Source organism: Callionymus lyra, chromosome 3, assembly GCF_982586985.1.
Source record: "Callionymus lyra chromosome 3, fCalLyr1.hap1.1, whole genome shotgun sequence".
Classification (NCBI taxonomy): Eukaryota; Metazoa; Chordata; class Actinopteri; order Syngnathiformes; family Callionymidae; genus Callionymus; species Callionymus lyra.
The window spans coordinates 7,963,339-7,985,649 of NC_141820.1; the positions used below are offsets into that span (position 1 = coordinate 7,963,339).

General features: G+C 41.7%; 1 protein-coding gene across 1 annotated transcript in view; it reads right to left on the reverse strand.

Moving 5' to 3' along the window:
- Window positions 1-22,311, reverse strand: part of jarid2b (jumonji and AT-rich interaction domain containing 2b) — a 130,891-nt gene that overhangs the window by 43,745 nt on the left and 64,835 nt on the right. The window contains exon 3 of the mRNA XM_087786307.1: window positions 9,343-9,445. Within this exon, the coding sequence (XP_087642433.1) occupies window positions 9,343-9,445 (103 nt within the window). The remainder of the gene's footprint in view (window positions 1-9,342; window positions 9,446-22,311) is intronic.

Below are 22,311 nucleotides of genomic sequence, written 5' to 3' on the forward strand. Positions count from 1 at the left end.
ATACATTTTGAGCTTTTTAAGTTCAATATTAAGAAATCCTAACATTAACTTGTGCCAACAGACAAAACCAAACGAGCACCGAGCTACGTGATCGTACTCTCAGCCAATCATGCGACGCGTAAACGATCATGTGACAAACATCCAAACAAGCAGGTATTTTCAACTTTGTGTTAACGTCTGAAGTTAAAAGATCTCAAACTTCATCTCACGATCAATTAGTAGTTTCTGATTCTCAAAGGATTTTATCAGGAACGATGTTTTACTCTGACGGTCAGATAAGTCCCTATAAGGGCGTCTGTTGAAGCCCCGCCCACAACGACTGTTTATCTCACTCAGTTAAAGTTTTCACGTAGTTTCCTCCACATTGAAAGATACAACGTGACATTTGCAAGAGGGAATAAACACAACAATACAGTAATAAACAGGTATAAATTGCACTTTACACCAAACGTCTGTATTTTATACTGTATAATGAATATAAAATAAAGCAGTTTTGTTGAAATTAAACACGACTAAAGATGGTGGACGCTGTTTTCTCACGTAAATAATGTCATGGGAAGACATTTTTATGTTTCTGATCAAGTTTTAACGTGTGAGTAACAGCTGAATTTAGTGCTGTTATATTTAAAATAATCTGCTGTGAGTACTGTGGTGGAGGTCGTTTATTTCAACGCTTCGGTGTCGACACGATCGTAGAAAAATATCTCTTATAACGCTCAGTCTCGCGGGACTTGCATCGTTTTCCCGCTGAACTCAGCGACCTCAGAGAGGAGCCACCGGCGCGTCGCGATATCACCAAATCAATAATAAATCCTTGTACACGCACACGTAACACTTTATAAATGACGCTAACAACTTAGCTCGTTAGCATACGGTGAAGACGGACAGGTTTGTTTGGAAGTTCACGATCTTATAAGAAAACAACTGAGACGAGATGAAAAGTTCTTACAATATGTTGCTTTAACAAAGGAGGTTGAAAGAGACGAGTGACTGGATCACTAGTGTTTGACTAGATCACAAGTTAGTATTACTTCCGTGGATATACTGAGCTAAGTCAGCGCCGGCAAGACGCATCGCCGTAGCAACCGAGCCTAACAAGTTGCGCCGCACAGTTCACAGACGGACGGAGACGTAAACAACAACGAGACATAGAAGTACAAATTGACAACTTCACAGAACGAGACACTGATTGGTCGAAGTAAACATTTAAGCAATCTTGAATTACATTTTTCCGATACATCGTGTAGCCATACGTCAGTCTGATAAAAAGGCAGATTCTGTTCGTCTAAATCAGAGATCTTCAATGCTGGGAGGACTCGGGGTCGTGACCTGGTGCTGGAGGTGATCCGGCTCAGACACACCCCAGAGTTGCACAATCACACTTCATGACACACAACCCACTGCCCACAACTCCTTCTTCTTCTGCACTGAGATAAGAAACTTTTTTTATTTTTTTTTTTTCAGTCCTCCTTCACCTTCTGTTGCATCATTCACTCTCTCTCTCTCTCTCTCTATGACCTCTGACCTCTGGCCTTTCTCCCTGTATTTCAATGCGATTCACAGAAGGTTCCAGGAGGAAGTAAACCTGGTATCTCAGAGTCTTTAGTCCACGAGGTTCTCAGCAACAGACGACAAACACTGGAAGATCATATCATGTCTCTGAAGGCGACTCTGAGGCCCTCAAGAATCGCTCAGTAGATACTGTGGCCCCATAAGATGAAATGTCATGGTGTTCTTTTTAGATGTATTTCTGGGTGTGTTAGTGTGTGTTAGTGTGTGTTACTGTGTGTTAGTGTGTGTTACTGTGTGTTAGTGTGTGTTAGTGTGTGTTACTGTGTGTTAGTGTGTGTTAGTGTGTGTTACTGTGTGTTAGTGTGTGTTACTGTGTGTTAGTGTGTGTTACTGTGTGTTACTGTGTGTTAGTGTGTGTTACTGTGTGTTAGTGTGTGTTAGTGTGTGTTACTGTGTGTTAGTGTGTGTTACTGTGTGTTAGTGTGTGTTACTGTGTGTTAGTGTGTGTTAGTGTGTGTTACTGTGTGTTACTGTGTGTTAGTGTATCACCATTTGTGCTTCACAGGAGAGAGGGAGAAAGAGGGAGAGAGAGAGAGAGAGAGAGAGAGAGAGATGACATGAACAATGAAATCCCGCGAGATCCTGGTTATGACTGAGGACAAGAGGATACAGTGAGTCCAGCAGCTTTTAAAGCTGATGTTTGGACATATTTTGGTTTGAAAACAAATGAAAGCAGTTACGACTTCGTCAAGAGTCATGTGGTCTGAAAATACTACAACACCAGAGTCAAGTACTGGACAATAGTACACATATATACTTGTTACTACACTATCACAACACCAGAGTCAAGTACTGGACAATACTACACATATATACTTGTTACTACGGTATCACAACACCAGAGTTAAGTACTGGACAATACTACACATATATACTTGTTACTACACTATCACAACACCAGAGTCAAGTACTGGACAATACTACACATATATACTTGTTACTACAGTATCACAACACCAGAGTCAAGTACTGGACAATACTACACATATATACTTGTTACTACACTATCACAACACCAGAGTCAAGTACTGGACAATACTACACATATATACTTGTTACTACACTATCACAATGTATTGTTATACATCGTAATACACAGTATCGTTGCTCTTGTATCGTTATACGTATGGTATCAGCTAAAGAAGGAATGAAATCCTGCAAGATCCTGTAGATGACTGAGGACGAGAGGATACAGTGACTCCAGCAGCTTTAAAAGCTGATGTTTGGACATATTTTGGTTTGAAAACAAATGAAAGCAGTTACGACTTCGTCAAGAGTCATGTGGTCTGTAAATACTACAACACCAGAGTCAAGTACTCGACAATACTACAAATAAATCCCTGTTACTACACTATCACAATACACTGAATCGTTGACCCTGTATAATACACACCAAAACCCATGAGTGTGTTCTCTTTAAACAACCAATAAAGGAAGCGATACAGCTTCAGCTAAATTTATAAAAATGTATAATATCGAGGGTAAACAAAGGATTGAAGTAATACTACATCGACTGCAGTACTTTAAGTAGGTCAGTGGTACAGGTTCCCCACTGACGGTAGAGGTTGGTTTACAGTGACCTGGCGCGTCCATATTCCCGGAGCATGGGAAGGCAAACACGGCTCGGATCTCAAAGACTTCTAAAGGAGGCGCTTCCTGCCAAAAATCACTCGCACCTGTCCTTCTGTCTCTGCTTTTCGTCTCCCTCCGCGACTCCTCCTCCTCCACTCCCTCCATCCCTTCATCCTCTCGTTTTTTTTGTCGTCCTCCTCTGCCAGGAAGGGAGGCAGCTCTCCTCCCCGGCCGGTGCCAGGTGTAAGAGCTCCCCGGTGTCGTCTCGTTTTGTGGGGCGCCGGCTCCTGCCAGGGCACTCCAGTCGTCCGTCACTCGGTCGGCGCAAAAACACACGTTTTTTTTGTGTTTTTTTCGGAGGACGAGAGTCGCTGCCAAGGATCTGGCGGCGACGGCAGCATCGGCTGGAAAGCTTCTCGGCGCTTCCATCCTTCCGTGAGTGAATTTGTGAACTAATGAACGTTCCGACCTCGACCAGGAGAGAGAAATAAAATGTGTCTCATTTGCTCGCTGAGTTCTTTCCACGGTTTGTTTTTCTGTGATAGATTTTAAGATAAAACACACACAGGGTCAGTTCCTGCCTTGAAAGCACAGGAACTTGTGATGATCTTCTCCCTGAGACGCTCTTCACTGCAGGAGGTGGTTTTAAATCTTGATCATCGACTTATTTCAGGCCTTGAGAGATGTTTGAGTGAAGCTTGTTATTGTGAGCGTCACCTGCTGAGAAAACAATAATGTAGAGAAAACACTATATGACTGTGACAGTAGTCAACGTTATAACTATTGTACACTTGGAATCAAACCATTTTCAATTATAATCAAACAATTTTCAACTATAATCAAACAATTTTCAACTATAATCAAACAATTTTCAACTAGAATCAAACAATTTTCAACTAAAATCCAACAATTTTCAACTGTAATCAAACAATTTCAACTATAATCAAACAATTTTCAACTTTAATCAAACAATTTTCAACTATAATCCAACAATTTTCAACTATAATCAAACAATTTTCAACTAGAATCAAACAATTTTCAACTATAATCAAACAATTTTCAACTGTAATCAAACAATTTCAACTATAATCAAACAATTTTCAACTTTAATCAAACAATTTTCAACTATAATCCAACAATTTTCAACTATAATCAAACAATTTTCAACTAGAATCAAACAATTTTCAACTATAATCAAACAATTTTCAACTGTAATCAAACAATTTCAACTATAATCAAACAATTTTCAACTTTAATCAAACAATTTTCAACTATAATCCAACAATTTTCAACTATAATCAAACAATTTCAACTATAATCAAACAATTTTCAACTATAATCAAACAATTTCAACTATAATCAAACCATTTTCAACTATAATCAAACAATTTCAACTATAATCAAACAATTTTCAACTATAATCAAACCATTTTCAACTATAATCAAACAATTTTCAACTATAATCAAACAATTTTCAACTATAATCAAACAATTTCAACTATAATCAAACAATTTTCAACTATAATCAAACAATTTTCAACTATAATCAAACAATTTTCAACTATAATCAAACAATTTCAACTATAATCAAACCATTTTCAACTATAATCAAACAATTTCAACTATAATCCAACAATTTTCAACTATAATCAAACAATTTCAACTATAATCAAACAATTTTCAACTGTAATCAAACAATTTTCAACTATAATCAAACAATTTTCATCTATAATCAAACAATTTTCAACTTTAATCAAACAATTTTCAACTATAATCAAACAATTTTCATCTTTAATCAAACAATTTTCAACTTGAATCTAATAATTTTCAACTAAAATCTATAGTCATGTGTTACTTCTTCTTTTACGATCATGTACATAAACTTACAAATAAAACTACAAAACTAATGTTCCTCCAAACACCAGTATTTCCCTCGAAGCTTGACTTTCTCTCCCTGAGCTGCAGCTCGACTCGTCCACCAGAGTCTGTGGTTTGCTTTCATCCCAGAAGACACTTGAAGACACATTTGTAAATCCATGCCTCCTGCCGTCGGCGCTCGTTTCCGTCTGTTTTCAGAAACGAATTCCCTTCAAAAGTTCTCGAAGAACTTCCTCGGTTCAGGTTCACGACGTGTGCGACCGATATCAGGTGAACCCGAGGTTTCTCTGGGAGACCCCGGGCAGGTGTCGCGGCGGTGAAAGGAGGGTCATTACAGAGGGACATCTGTCGGCCCCCCAGACCCCGGACCCCCGACTCCTCCCCCTTCGCTCTCCTGATGCTTTCAAGGCCAGAACAAAACAAGAACCTCTGCTCACACCTGCTGAGCCCAGTCGCCCCAGAGCCATGAATACAAACACGACACCAGAGGATTAACATCTTTAATAAGGTTTTCAAAAGAAGCTTTTTCACTGTAACATCCAGTCATGACGTCTTGAATTTGGAGATTCACCTGAAGTTAGACCCCAGAGGTTTATTTAAAATATAATCATTTTCATTTTTATTTACAACTAACATGCATTTATTAACTGTGTTTGTTTGGTATGGCATTCATTACGTGAATGAAATGCTGCCAGATCCCGGTGAGGACTGAGGACGAGAGGATACAGAGGTGACTGAGGACGAGAGGATACAGAGGTGACTGAGGGCGAGAGGATACAGTGACTCCAGCAGCTTTTTAAAGCTGATGTTTTGATATATTTTGGTTTGAAAAACAAATGAAAGCAGTTACGACTTCATCAAGAGTCATGTGGTCTGTAAATACTACAACACCAGAGTCAAGTACTGGACAATACTACAAATAAATACTTGTTACTACAGTATCAAAATCTATTGTATCGCTGTCTCTGTATAGCGATACGTATTGTACCAACAGAATTTTGCTATTACGTTCCTGGTGATGACTGAGGACGAGAGGATACAGTGACTCCAGCAGATTTTAAAGCTGATGTTTGGACATATTTTGGTTTGAAAACAAATGAAAGCAGTTACGACTTCGTCAAGAGTCATGTGGTCTGTAAATACTACAACACCAGAGTCAAGTACTGGACAATACTACACATATATACTTGTTACTACAGTATCACAACACCAGAGTCAAGTACTGGACAATACTACACATATATACTTGTTACTACAGTATCACAACACCAGAGTCAAGTACTGGACAATACTACACATATATACTTGTTACTACAGTATCACAACACCAGAGTCAAGTACTGGACAATACTACACATATATACTTTTTACTAAAGTATCACAACACCAGAATCAAGTACTGGACAATACTACACATATATACTTGTTACTACACTATCACAACACCAGAGTCAAGTACTGGACAATACTACACATATATACTTGTTACTACACTATCACAACACCAGAGTCAAGTACTGGACAATACTACACATATATACTTGTTACTACAGTATCACAACACCAGAGTCAAGTACTGGACAATACTACACATATATACTTGTTACTACAGTATCACAACACCAGAGTCAAGTACTGGACAATACTACACATATATACTTTTTACTAAAGTATCACAACACCAGAATCAAGTACTGGACAATACTACACATATATACTTGTTACTACACTATCACAACACCAGAGTCAAGTACTGGACAATACTACACATATATACTTGTTACTACACTATCACAACACCAGAGTCAAGTACTGGACAATACTACACATATATACTTGTTACTACAGTATCACAACACCAGAGTCAAGTACTGGACAATACTACACATATATACTTGTTACTACAGTATCACAACACCAGAGTCAAGTACTGGACAATACTACACATATATACTTGTTACTACAGTATCACAACAACAGAGTCAAGTACTGGACAATACTACACATATATACTTGTTACTACAGTATCAGTATATATATCGTTACCACTGTATCATGATTGTATCAACAGATTCTTAAAAAAACACGCCTCTAGTTAACTTTCACATCTTTCCTCATCTTTGAATGAAAGACATGTTTTTTCAAGGTCTTTTCATCCAAAAATAGACATTTTAATCAATTTAAGTCATAATCCTGTGAATCACAAAGTCAATCATTTACGACTTTACGTGTTTGTGTAGAAAAAAACACCTAAAATGCTTCTTTTACTCACTGGATCAAAAGCGACAGATTCTTTTCACACAAACAAACCAGAGCCGACAGTTTGATCCGCGAACCGACAGGTCAGAGAGGTTCTTTTTTTTAGATTTGATTGACAGCCGGCCTCACAGCGAGAAGGTTGCTGGTTCAGGATCAGTTTTTGGTCCTTTTTTAGTCGAGTGTATTGTGATACCAACAGTCAAAGTGGGAGTAATATACATATGTAGAAAATGGGAGCCGCAACACATGAACATCTTTCAAAAATACTAACTTGTGCCACGACAAAACTTCAAAAATACTCACTAATGTTGCGACAAACTTAAAAAATAATCATTAGCGCCGCGACAAAACTTCAAAAATACTCACTAGTGCCACGACACATGAACATCTTTCAAAAATACTCACTAGTGCCACGACACATGAACATCTTTCAAAAATACTCATTAGTGCCACGACATAACTTGAAAAATACTCACTAGTGCCACGACAAAACTTAAAAAAAATACTCACTAGTGCCACGACATAACTTAAAAAATACTCACTAGTGCCACGACAAAACTTAAAAAAAATACTCACTAGTGCCACGACATAACTTAAAAAATACTCACTAGTGCCACGACATACAAACATATTTCATAAATACTCATTGGTGCCACGACAAAACTTCAAAAATACTCACTATTGCCACGACATAACTTAAAAAATACTCACTAGTGCCACGACATGAAAGCATCTTTAAAAAACACTCACTAGTGCCACGACAAAACTTGAAAAAAATACTCACTAGTGCCACGACAAAACTTCAAAAATACTCACTAATGTTGCGACAAACTTAAAAAATAATCATTAGCGCCGCGACAAAACTTCAAAAATACTCACTAGTGCCACGACACATGAACATCTTTCAAAAATACTCACTAGTGCCACGACACATGAACATCTTTCAAAAATACTCATTAGTGCCACGACATAACTTGAAAAATACTCACTAGTGCCACGACAAAACTTAAAAAAAATACTCACTAGTGCCACGACATAACTTAAAAAATACTCACTAGTGCCACGACAAAACTTAAAAAAAATACTCACTAGTGCCACGACATAACTTAAAAAATACTCACTAGTGCCACGACATACAAACATATTTCATAAATACTCATTGGTGCCACGACAAAACTTCAAAAATACTCACTATTGCCACGACATAACTTAAAAAATACTCACTAGTGCCACGACATGAAAGCATCTTTAAAAAACACTCACTAGTGCCACGACAAAACTTGAAAAAAATACTCACTAGTGCCACGACAAAACTTGAAAAAAATACTCACTAGTGCCACGACATAACTTAAAAAAATACTCACTAGTGCCACGACATAACTTAAAAAAATACTCACTAGTGCCACGACATAACTTAAAAAAATACTCACTAGTGCCACGACATAACTTAAAAAAATACTCACTAGTGCCACGACATAACTTAAAAAAATACTCACTAGTGCCACGACATATGAACATCAGTCAAAAATACTCACTAGTGCCACAACAAAACTTCAAAAATACTTACTAGTGCCACAACAAAACTTCAAAAATACTTACTAGTGCCACAACAAAACTTCAAAAATACTTACTAGTGCCACAACAAAACTTCAAAAATACTTACTAGTGCCACGACAAAACTTAAAAAATCCCTACTAGTGCCACAACAAAACTTCAAAAATACTCACTAATACCACAACAAAACTTCAAAAATACTTACTAGTGCCACGACAAAACTTCAAAAGTACTCACTAATGCCACGACAAAAGCCAGTGTATACTTCATTGAACTATCATGTAGCAGTTTAAGAATCCGCGATCAGGGAAAAACAGCTACTGGATGTTTTGGAAACACTTTAACAATCGTTTTAAATCCCGACAGACTAGACCAATTAAACTTCACAGAACTTTAACAACCAGTTAAAAACCATCAAAACAACCAAAATAGTCGAGCACGTCTAAAGAAAGACGGAACAAGAGAAGTAAAAACCTCCCGGGTTTGGATCTAGTGACGTTTTCTTACCTCTTCTTGGCCGGCATGTCTTCACAGTAGCTGCTCTGCAACGATCCTCCATCTTTGAGGTCCAGAGAGCCTGAGCCGTTGAGCTGCACGTTACCCATGGAGCCTGAAAAACAAATGTTTCAAGATGAGTGTTTGTTTATTTGTTTGTATATTTGGTTCTATCTCTACGTGTCTTTCACATCACTGGCTTTACATTTATCATCTAGTTTATAACTATACCTTTTAATACACGTATAACCCTACATTTTGTAACAGACACTTGATTTTTGTGTACATTGTAAGTTTTCAACTATAATTAACAAAATTCTACTTCAATCAAACTATTTTCAACTATAATTTAAAAAAAGTTTAAAACTATAAACAAATTATTTTCAACTATAATCAAACATATTTTAACTATAATAAAAAAAATCAACTTTAATCAAACAATTGTCAACTATAATCAAACAATTTTCAACTATAATCAAACAATTGTCAACTTTAATACAACGATTTTCAACTATAATCAAACCATTTTCAACTATAATCAAACAATTGTCAACTTTAATACAACAATTTTCAGCTATAATCCAACAATTTTCAACTATAATCAAACAATTTTCAACTTTAATCCAACAATTTTCAACTATAATCAAACAATTTTCAACTATAATCAAACAATTTTCAACTTTAATCCAACAATTTTCAACTATAATCAGACAATTTTCAACTATAATCAAACAATTTTCAACTGTAATCAAACAATTTTCAACTATAATCAAAAATGTTCAACTATAATCAAACAATTTTCAACTATAATCAAAAATGTTCAACTATAATCAAACAATTTTCAACTAAAATCAAACAATTTTCAACTTTAATCCAACAATTTTCAACTATAATCAAACAATTTTCAAATATAATCCAACAATTTTCAACTTTAATCCAACAAATTACAACTATAATCAAACAATTTTCAACTATAATCAAAAATGTTCAACTATAATCAAACAATTTTCAACTATAATCAAACAATTTTTAACTATAATCAAACAATTTTCAACTTTAATCCAACAATTTACAACTATAATCAAACAATTTTCAACTTTAATCCAACAATTTAAAACTATAATCAAACTATTTTCAACTATAATCAAACAATCTTCACCGTCAATTGAATATAATGAGTATCATGTGATCATTTGAGTTTGTGGTTCATATGTAAATAAAGAAAATGCCAATAAAATCCTCACTTTTCTTCCTCAACAAACATGAATGTGAAGACGTTGTAAATAAATCACAGACTTCAGAGGTTGTCGGGCAGAAACTGACTCCAGTGGTTGAGTCACTGGTTGATGGAAGTGAAGCCACTGAATGAATAACTAGAAACAACATCCTGGGGCGAGAACTGCTCGACTTGACATCCTTGACATCCGATGGAGAAAGAGCTAATTAGGAGTTTAGGAAGCGGCTCAGCAAACAAAGAGGGCCAGAGGGCAGTGTGTGAATCAAAGACAATAACAGGTGTGAGGATAAAGAGGAAACACACATTTAACTGCTACACACTCGCCGTCCCAGCGGGTCGACGCCGACGAGCTCGAGGACCAACATTCAACAGTCGCTGGTGACTTTGACTTCGAAAAATCTCCTTTGATGACAGTTTTTTCTATCATTTAATCCTCATTAACAAGATGTTTGTCCTTGTATTATTCAAACTTTATACATAATTATCTCGTATAGTGTTATTTAAACTTACTTAAAAGATATGACATCGTTGACACTTTAAATAAAGTTGAGTTGAAATGAACTATGAACCCACAACAAGATCAACATGGACATTTTGTTCGTTAAAAATGTTGTTTTTTTCCAGCAGGATTTTTTTTAACAAATTTCACACAAGAAAACTAACATTTTTCTCATTATTGAAGTGTTGCTAAGGATTCAGGCTCAAATTTTAGTTTCCAAAGATACGTCCGGAAAAGTCCAAAACTCAAAATTCAGCCTTTTTTATCTATCGTGTATTTATGGTGTATATAAAGAAACGCTCTATTGTGCTCTTGGATCTGATTTCTGAGCTTCTAAACAAAACAATAATCATTAAAAAATATCTTTGATGATTATAGGAAATTACTTAATTTACTAACCATTGAATCAAATCACACCGTTTGAGTCAACATAACAAGATAGTTATGTCATCATCATAACTATCATGTGTCATCCACATAACAAGATAGTTATGTCGTCATCATAACTATTTTGTGTCATTCACATAACAAGATAGTTATGTCGTCATCATAACTATTTTGTGTCATTCACATAACAAGATAGTTATGTCGTCATCATAACTATCTTGTGTCGTCCACAAAACAAGATAGTTATGTCGTCATCATAACTATTTTGTGTCATCCACATAACAAGATAGTTATGTCGTCATCATAACTATTTTGTGTCATTCACATAACAAGATAGTTATGTCGTCATCATAACTATCTTGTGGCGTCCACATAACAAGATAGTTATGTCGTCATCGTAACTATCTTGTGTCGTCCACATAACAAGATAGTTATGTCGTCATCATAACTATCTTGTGGCGTCCACATAACAAGATAGTTATGTCGTCATCATAACTATTTTTACGTCGTCCACATAACAAGATAGTTATGTCGTCATCATAACTATCTTGTGTCGTCCACATAACAAGATAGTTATGTCGTCATCATAACTATCTTGTGTCGTCCACATAACAAGATAGTTATGTCGTCATCATAACTATCTTGTGGCGTCCACATAACAAGATAGTTATGTCGTCATCATAACTATTTTTACGTCGTCCACATAACAAGATAGTTATGTCGTCATCATAACTATCTTGTGTCGTCCACATAACAAGATAGTTATGTCGTCATCATAACTATCTTGTGGCGTCCACATAACAAGATAGTTATGATAATGAAAAAACTATTTTGTGTCTACCACATAACAGTATAGTTATTTTGATGACATAACTATCTTGTGTCATCCACATAACAAGATAGTTATGTCGTCATCGTAACTATCTTGTGTCATCCACATAACAAGATAGTTATGTCGTCATCATAACTATCTTGTGGCGTCCACATAACAAGATAGTTATGATAATGAAAAAACTATCTTGTGTCGTCCACATAACAGTATAGTTATTTTGATGACATAACTATCTCGTTTCGTCCACATAACAAGATAGTTGGGTCACAATAATGGGTTACAGGGCTGACAATTGTACATTCAGCGACTCGAATGTACCTTATTTTTTATAAAATCCAGTATTTTGCAACTTTCTTAACCTGCATCTAAGTAGCAGAAGTCACCAAATTAAACAATGAAACCTTCAAAACCATCCTGGATCCAGACGGAACTGCTGTACAACACCAAACTGTAACCACCTGTTCACCAAATTATTCAAATTTTCTTCATATTTTTTTACTTAAATATGTTTATTTTGAGCTTTTCCTCTTAGAGACAGACTGATAAACATAACGGTCACGTGACCTCCTTGGCAGAGGTAACAATGTGAAAAGCACATGAGTCAGAGCTCGCTCCATTTGTACCAAATATTGCCCATTTTCTTGTTTTTTTTGTTGAAAAAGAACAAAATTCCAATGGTGGGGTTTGTTATAGATCTCCTGGTTTTGAACGATACCTTTGATTAGTCAAAGTGGTCAGAACACGGACCTCCAGGAGTCATTTGAAGAAGGTCCTGACGTTCATCTCTTGAGCAATTATCTGTGTTTGAGCTTCATTTGCTAAAGCAAACCATGACTCAGTGAACCCTAGAGCGAGGAGCTCATGCTATCATACACTTCGCTTCCCTCGGTGGGTGGTTCATTGAAATCCCAACACTCCCAGCAACATTCCATCGGCTTGATCCGTCACTCAACCCTCCACCACAGTGGCGTCAAGAGGAGGATGAATCGCGATGATAAGTGCAACCGTTCCGAGGTTTTTGCGTAAGTGGCGACTTGAGCAACCGGCTCCGGTCCGACAAGCCCGGACGCTTCCGAGAGCCGGGATGGCGATCGCATGACGAGGACGAGGATGGATTCTTCCCAACCTATGATTTAATGTCTATACGTGGGCAGGTCGGCACTTGAAGGCGGAGGTTCAGTCATCGAGACTCACGAGCGAACAAGCTCCGGCGTGACGGAGGAGCTCATGCATCCAAGAGTCTTTAAGTCGACGGCGGGAGTGAATCACTGCTGGGTGTTCGTCATAAAAACGTCCCACGTCTGTGACTGTGAAGCAGTTGTTCAGAGAGGAGTTTCTCCAGGTGAAAACACCACAAATCCCAAGAATGTTTCAGGCGGAATTCGTCCGAAAAGGCCAAAAAGATAAGTGCGCTAACTATACACCTTATTATTGGTGCTAGCATAGCATGAGTAGGCTCGACTGTATTCAAACAATTTTCAACTATAATCAAACAATTTTCAACTATTTTCAACTATAATTAAACAATTTTCAACTATAATCAAACAATTTTCAACTAAAATCAAACAATTTTCAACTATAATCAAACATTTTTCAACTGTTATCAAACAATTTTCAACTAAAATAAAAAAATTTTCAACTAAAATAAAACAATTTTCAACAATTTTCAACTATAATCAAACAATTTTCAACTGTAATCAAACAATTTTCAACTATAATCAAACAATTTTCAACTATAATCAAACAATTTTCAACTATAATCAAACAATTTTCAACTATAATCAAATAATTTTCAACTAGAATCAAACAATTTTCAACTATAATCAAATAATTTTCAACTATAATCAAACAATTTTCAACTATAATCAAATAATTTTCAACTATAATCAAACAATTGTCAACTATTTTCAACTATAATTAAACAATTTTCAACTATAATTAAACAATTTTCAACTATAATCAAACAATTTTCAACTATAATCAAATAATTTTCAACTATTTTCAACTATAATCAAACAATTTTCAACTATTTTCAACTATAATCAAACAATTTTCAACAATTTTCAACTATAATCAAACAATTTTCAACTAAAATCAAACAATTTTCAACGATAATCAAACAATTTTCAACTATAATAAACAATTTTCAACTAAAATCGAACATTTTTTAACTGAAATCAAACAATTTTCAACTAAAATCGAACAATTTTCAACTATAATCAAACGATTTTCTACTATAATCAAAAAATGTTCAACTATCTAGCGATCGAATTATCGCTATATGATAATATCAAATATTAAATTCACACATTTGAAAATGTTTTAATTAACCTTCGTTTCTTTGACAACTCCCTAATGTTGTTTACGTCAATCGTATAAAAATGAACCAGACAAGCAATCAAAAATGTTTTGGCCAAATATTATTTCATAAACTCATTTTTTGTGCACCTTTTCATAGCATTTGAAAAGGCTTGTCTACATTAATCTCAATACTACGGCAGATTTTACAAATTCACTTGAACACACTGCGCTTCAGAGCAACAACTCCCAAAAAACGATCTTCAAATGAATTGTGGATCCAGATGGATATTTGAAACGATTCTTTCATCAGGTTCTCACTCTGGATATAATAATAACCTCCTTAACGTTTTCTTTGAAACATCGTATTATTTAAAGAGCAAAGATTATTTTCTCCTCTCTTTCTCTCTCAACAAATAAAACTAGACGTGCATTAATTTGTGCCGATAAAAAGTTTCTTTGTCTGTAAAAAATCCGTGTGGATCGACTGCATCTGACAAGGTTTGGGTTCAAGAGTAAAAAAAAAAATGATCATTAGACGCGATTTTTCAAAGTGACTTCTGGACGAACGTGAAGTTGCAGCGACGGCGGCGCGAAGACGCTCATTAACTTTAATTGTGCTCGTAAACATGACTTACGCGTCAAGTGTCTGCACAACACAAACAAACAGACAGAGGCCCATTAACCACACACACACACACACACACACACACACACACACACACACACACACACACACTCGCCTGACATACGCCGGCTGCACATGACTGCCTGTGTGAGCGGCAGGACTGGGAATGTCGGGGAAGCTGTGATGGGGAATCGTGGCAGCAGAACAGCTGACTCTCCTCTCCTGTCGAAGGCCAATAGGAGCGAAGAGAGACGCCCCCGAGGTGGTGGTGGTGGGTAGACCGTGGGGGGGGTGATGTTCTATCCAAATAACATCTCCTATGGGCTGCTTCTAATCAGATTCCAGGCGTGCCTAACAAAGCCTAACAAAGCCTGACGCCTCGCGACGTTCACCTGGATCTCCAGAGAGAGGCTGAGGAGACCATTAGCTGCCGACGAGAACTTCCCTGAAGTTCCTTCCGTCGGCGGCTCCTGATCACGTGACTATGGCTGATCTGAGACCATCTAATGGAGCCGGGAATAATGATGGAGACTGTTATCGTATACTGGCATATCCACGAGCACTATAGAGAGTCTCCTCACCCCCCCGCCTCACCCGTCAGGGGGGTGAGGTCCACATCATTTTTTGGTCGCAATTTCACCACATTTTTATTTTTTACCAAAACTGTACAAACGGGGAGAAGAAAAGGTTTGATTCCAAAACGAAACAAATCAAATTCCTTTATTTCAACATCAACTTTACTCCAATTACTTCCACTGTATACTTTTTAACATCCATAATCTCTTTTTATCTATCTTATCTTGAATATTGACATCTTTTTAGGTCACAATAACCACATGAATAATAAATAAACACTTTAAAGCAGTGGTTTAGAAGCGTTAAAAACATTAAAATCATCATGAATTTTTAATACTCGCAGTTCAAAGTCATTAGTTATAATAATGACTGACTTTGAAGGAGTTACATTACTTTTGTATTATTTTTGTAAGCAATAAAATGTCTACTTTAATGTTTCACGGCAGAATCATATTGTGACAAAGTTACTGTAGGTTTTAGCAAATGTATGACGACTCTTGAATACAGGAAGTAAACATTTGCACTCGTTCACAAGTGGCAACTTAATAAGGAAAAAAAACTTTATTGAAAATGAAATGTAATGTACATTGTTGTAGCGTGTAATACTGCTTGATTTTGACGCACAATATGATCGACCACCAAAAAACTTTGACAGGAAAATACTCTTTTGGTCAATTTCTTCAACACTTTTACCACAAAAAAACTCAAGTAACTGGATTGTGTAGTATTTGCATTTCCATTAAAGAATACGGATAAAGACACAAACGAATGATGCATTCAATGACGTCGAGATTTCTTTGGTGCGTTCAAGAGCGTAGGATATCTTGTAACTAAATACAAAACACTCAATTACTCTACAGTATTCGTTTAATTTCGGTGCATCCCTAATACTTGTGTTATTGCTTTACACTACTGCGTTAAAGTACAAGTAATAGATTACTTCAACCTAGGTGTTATCTCAGGGTCAAAGTGACCCGAAAATGTGTTTCAAGGTAAACAACCTCCACAACTGCATATGTATTTATGGAAGCCAGGGAGGTCGTTGACCTTGACCCAGAGACGACACAAGGGATACCACAAACACATTCGTTTTGGTACCTTCGGGTCACGGTGACCCAGAGACGACACAAGGGATACCACAAACACATTTGTTTTGGGACCTTCGGGTGACGGTGACCCAGAGACGACACAAGGGATACCACAAACACATTTGTTTTGGGACCTTCGGATCACCGTGACCCAGAGACGACACAAGGGATACCACAAACACATTGGTTTGGGACCTTCGGGTCAGGGTGACCCAGAGATGACACAAGGGTTAAGTCAATCCAGAATCATCTCGTTTATTTGAAGAGAGAATACGGCGTTAAATCAAAGCCTTCTTGAGGCTGAACAAGAAAAAGGGGGATAAAGAAAGAGGGCAAAGTGACATGTTCTTGGACGGCAGGACAAGGGGGGACGGAGAGGAACGACAAACGCCGAGCTCTCTCTTGACCTCCTCCTGCTTTGGCCGGCGTCCAGCGCCTCCATCACGAGCACTCACCGAGATGGAGGGAAGCGGAGGACGAGAAAAAGGGGGAGAAAGAACGGCTGAATAAACACAAGCAAGATCAGGAGAGGGGGGAAAGAAAAGAAAGAGAGGGATATCGAAGGATACACCGGTTGATGAAGACGGGGCGTTGAAGAGGATGGATGGATGAGGAGGATGGATGGATGAGGAGGTGGAGGAGAGAGAGGAGTAACCGGACTCGTATTGATGTGTAACGAAAGCTCGCGCACGGAAGGACGGAAGAGAGGAAGAGAGGAAGAGAGGAAGAGGGAGACGGTAAAAAGCGAGGGACACAAAAGGGCATTATGTCATCGGTTAAATAATGCAAGGAAGGAGTGGGAGAAGCAGGAAGTGTGATGGACGCGGAGATGGACGGCTGCCAGGAGAGGGAGGCGGAGTGTGAGGGGGAGACGGAGTGTGAGGGGGAGACATGATGGCTGGTTATGGGCAGAAGGGGGGAGACACACACACACACACATGACGAGAGCGCCACACCCCCTCGCAGAACTGATCTGCCACAGGGCGACTGCAGGACTGAGGGAGGACTGAGGGAGGACTGAGGGAGGACTGATGGAGGACTGAGGGAGGACTGAGGGAGGACTGAGGGAGGACTGAGGGAGGACTGAGAGAGGACTGAGAGAGGACTGAGGGAGGACTGAGAGAGGACTGATGGAGGACTGAGGGAGGACTGAGGGAGGACTGATGGAGGACTGAGGGAGGACTGAGAGAGGACTGAGAGAGGACTGAGAGAGGACTGAGGGAGGACTGAGGGAGGACTGAGAGAGGACTGATGGAGGACTGAGGGAGGACTGAGGGAGGACTGAGAGAGGACTGAGGGAGGACTGAGAGAGGACTGATGGAGGACTGAGGGAGGACTGAGGGAGGACTGAGGGAGGACTGAGAGAGGACTGATGGAGGACTGAGGGAGGACTGATGGAGGACTGAGGGAGGACTGAGGGAGGACTGAGAGAGGACTGAGAGAGGACTGAGGGAGGACTGAGAGAGGACTGATGGAGGACTGAGGGAGGACTGAGGGAGGACTGAGGGAGGACTGAGGGAGGACTGAGAGAGGACTGAGGGAGGACTGAGGGAGGACTGAGGGAGGACTGAGAGAGGACTGAGGGAGGACTGAGGGAGGACTGAGGGAGGACTGAGGGAGGACTGAGAGAGGACTGAGGGAGGACTGAGGGAGGACTGAGGGAGGACTGAGGGAGGACTGAGGGAGGACTGAGAGAGGACTGAGAGAGGACTGAGGGAGGACTGAGGGAGGACTGAGGGAGGACTGAGGGAGGACTGATGGAGGACTGAGGGAGGACTGAGGGAGGACTGAGGGAGGACTGAGGGAGGACTGATGGAGGACTGAGGGAGGACTGAGGGAGGACTGAGGGAGGACTGAGAGAGGACTGAGGGAGGACTGAGGGAGGACTGAGGGAGGACTGAGGGAGGACTGATGGAGGACTGAGGGAGGACTGATGGAGGACTGAGGGAGGACTGAGGGAGGACTGAGGGAGGACTGAGAGAGGACTGAGAGAGGACTGAGGGAGGACTGAGGGAGGACTGAGGGAGGACTGAGGGAGGACTGATGGAGGACTGAGGGAGGACTGAGGGAGGACTGAGGGAGGACTGAGAGAGGACTGAGGGAGGACTGAGGGAGGACTGAGGGAGGACTGAGGGAGGACTGAGGGAGGACTGAGGGAGGACTGAGAGAGGACTGAGGAAGGACTGAGGGAGGACTGAGAGAGGACTGATGGAGGACTGAGGGAGGACTGATGGAGGACTGATGGAGGACTGAGGGAGGACTGAGGGGGGACTGAGGGGGGACTGAGGGAGGACTGATGGAGGACTGAGGGGGGACTGAGGGAGGACTGAGGGAGGACTGATGGAGGACTGAGGGAGGACTGAGGGAGGACTAATGGAGGACTGAGGGAGGACTGAGGGAGGACTGAGGGAGGACTGATGGAGGACTGAGGGAGGACTGAGAGAGGACTGATGGAGGACTGAGGGGGGACTGAGGGAGGACTGATGGAGGACTGAGGGAGGACTGATGGAGGACTGAGGGAGGACTGATGGAGGACTGAGGGAGGACTGAGGGGGGACTGAGGGAGGACTGAGGGAGGACTGAGGGGGGACTGAGGGAGGACTGAGGGGGGACTGAGGGAGGACTGAGGGAGGACTGATGGAGGACTGAGGGAGGACTGATGGAGGACTGATGGAGGACTGAGGGAGGACTGAGGGAGGACTGAGGGAGGACTGATGGAGGACTGAGGGAGGACTGATGGAGGACTGATGGAGGACTGAGGGAGGACTGAGGGAGGACTGAGGAAGGACTGATGGAGGACTGAGGGAGGACTGAGGGAGGACTGAGAGAGGACTGAGGGAGGACTGATGGAGGACTGAGAGAGGACTGAGGGAGGACTGATGGAGGACTGATGGAGGACTGAGGGAGGACTGAGGGAGGACTGAGGGAGGACTGATGGAGGACTGAGGGCGGACTGAGGGAGGACTGAGAGAGGACTGAGGGAGGACTGATGGAGGACTGATGGAGGACTGAGGGAGGACTGAGGGAGGACTGAGGGAGGACTGATGGAGGACTGAGGGGGGACTGAGGGAGGACTGAGAGAGGACTGAGAGAGGACTGATGGAGGACTGAGGGAGGACTGATGGAGGACTGAGAGAGGACTGAGGGAGGACTGATGGAGGACTGATGGAGGACTGAGGGAGGACTGATGGAGGACTGAGAGAGGACTGAGGGAGGACTGATGGAGGACTGATGGAGGACTGAGGGAGGACTGAGGGAGGACTGAGGGAGGACTGATGGAGGACTGAGGGGGGACTGAGGGAGGACTGAGAGAGGACTGAGAGAGGACTGATGGAGGACTGATGGAGGACTGAGGGAGGACTGAGGGAGGACTGAGGGAGGACTGATGGAGGACTGAGGGGGGACTGAGGGAGGACTGAGAGAGGACTGATGGAGGACTGAGGGAGGACTGAGGGAGGACTGAGAGAGGACTGATGGAGGACTGAGGGAGGACTGATGGAGGACTGATGGAGGACTGAGGGAGGACTGAGAGAGGACTGATGGAGGACTGAGGGGGGACTGAGGGAGGACTGATGGAGGACTGAGAGAGGACTGATGGAGGACTGAGGGAGGACTGAGGGAGGACTGAGAGAGGACTGATGGAGGACTGAGGGAGGACTGATGGAGGACTGATGGAGGACTGAGGGAGGACTGAGGGGGGACTGAGGGGGGACTGAGGGAGGACTGATGGAGGACTGAGGGGGGACTGAGGGAGGACTGAGGGAGGACTGATGGAGGACTGAGGGAGGACTGAGGGAGGACTGAGAGAGGACTGATGGAGGACTGAGGGAGGACTGATGGAGGACTGATGGAGGACTGAGGGAGGACTGAGGGGGGACTGAGGGGGGACTGAGGGAGGACTGATGGAGGACTGAGGGGGGACTGAGGGAGGACTGAGGGAGGACTGATGGAGGACTGAGGGAGGACTGAGGGAGGACTGAGGGAGGACTGAGGGGGGACTGATGGAGGACTGAGAGAGGACTGATGGAGGACTGAGGGAGGACTGAGGGGGGACTGAGGGAGGACTGAGGGGGGACTGATGGAGGACTGAGAGAGGACTGATGGAGGACTGAGGGAGGACTGAGGGAGGACTGAGAGAGGACTGATGGAGGACTGAGGGAGGACTGATGGAGGACTGATGGAGGACTGAGGGAGGACTAGGGGGGAATGAGGGGGGACTGAGGGAGGACTGATGGAGGACTGAGGGGGGACTGAGGGAGGACTGAGGGAGGACTGATGGAGGACTGAGGGAGGACTGAGGGAGGACTAATGGAGGACTGAGGGAGGACTGAGGGAGGACTGAGGGAGGACTGATGGAGGACTGAGGGAGGACTGAGAGAGGACTGATGGAGGACTGAGGGGGGACTGAGGGAGGACTGATGGAGGACTGAGGGAGGACTGATGGAGGACTGAGGGAGGACTGAGGGGGGACTGAGGGAGGACTGAGGGAGGACTGATGGAGGACTGAGGGAGGACTGAGGGAGGACTGAGAGAGGACTGAGGGAGGACTGAGAGAGGACTGAGGGAGGACTGATGGAGGACTGATGGAGGACTGAGGGGGGACTGAGGGAGGACTGAGGGAGGACTGAGGGAGGACTAATGGAGGACTGAGGGAGGACTGAGGGAGGACTGAGGGAGGACTAATGGAGGACTGAGGGAGGACTGAGGGAGGACTGAGGGAGGACTGATGGAGGACTGAGGGAGGACTGAGAGAGGACTGATGGAGGACTGAGGGGGGACTGAGGGAGGACTGATGGAGGACTGAGGGAGGACTGAGGGAGGACTGATGGAGGACTGAGGGAGGACTGATGGAGGACTGAGGGAGGACTGAGGGAGGACTGATGGAGGACTGAGGGAGGACTGATGGAGGACTGAGGGAGGACTGATGGAGGACTGAGGGAGGACTGAGGGAGGACTGATGGAGGACTGAGGGAGGACTGAGAGAGGACTGATGGAGGACTGAGGGGGGACTGAGGGAGGACTGATGGAGGACTGAGGGAGGACTGAGGGAGGACTGAGGGAGGACTGAGGGAGGACTGATGGAGGACTGAGGGAGGACTGATGGAGGACTGAGGGAGGACTGAGTAAATAATGGGAGACGAACAGTGACGCAGATCCATGTTGGTGTCTGCAGGATTCACGCCCTCTTAGCCACAAAAATCACTGGCTGAGAGTCACTGACAGACTGTTGCTGATGTTACTGGTGATGTAACTGACGATTTTACTGACGGTGTTACTGGTGATGTAACTGACGATTTTACTGATGGTGTTACTGGTGATGTTACTGGTGACGTTACTGACGGTGTTACTGGTGATGTTACTGACGGTGTTACTGGCAATGTTACTGGTGATGTTACTGACGGTGTAACTGACGATTTTACTGACGATGTAACTGAC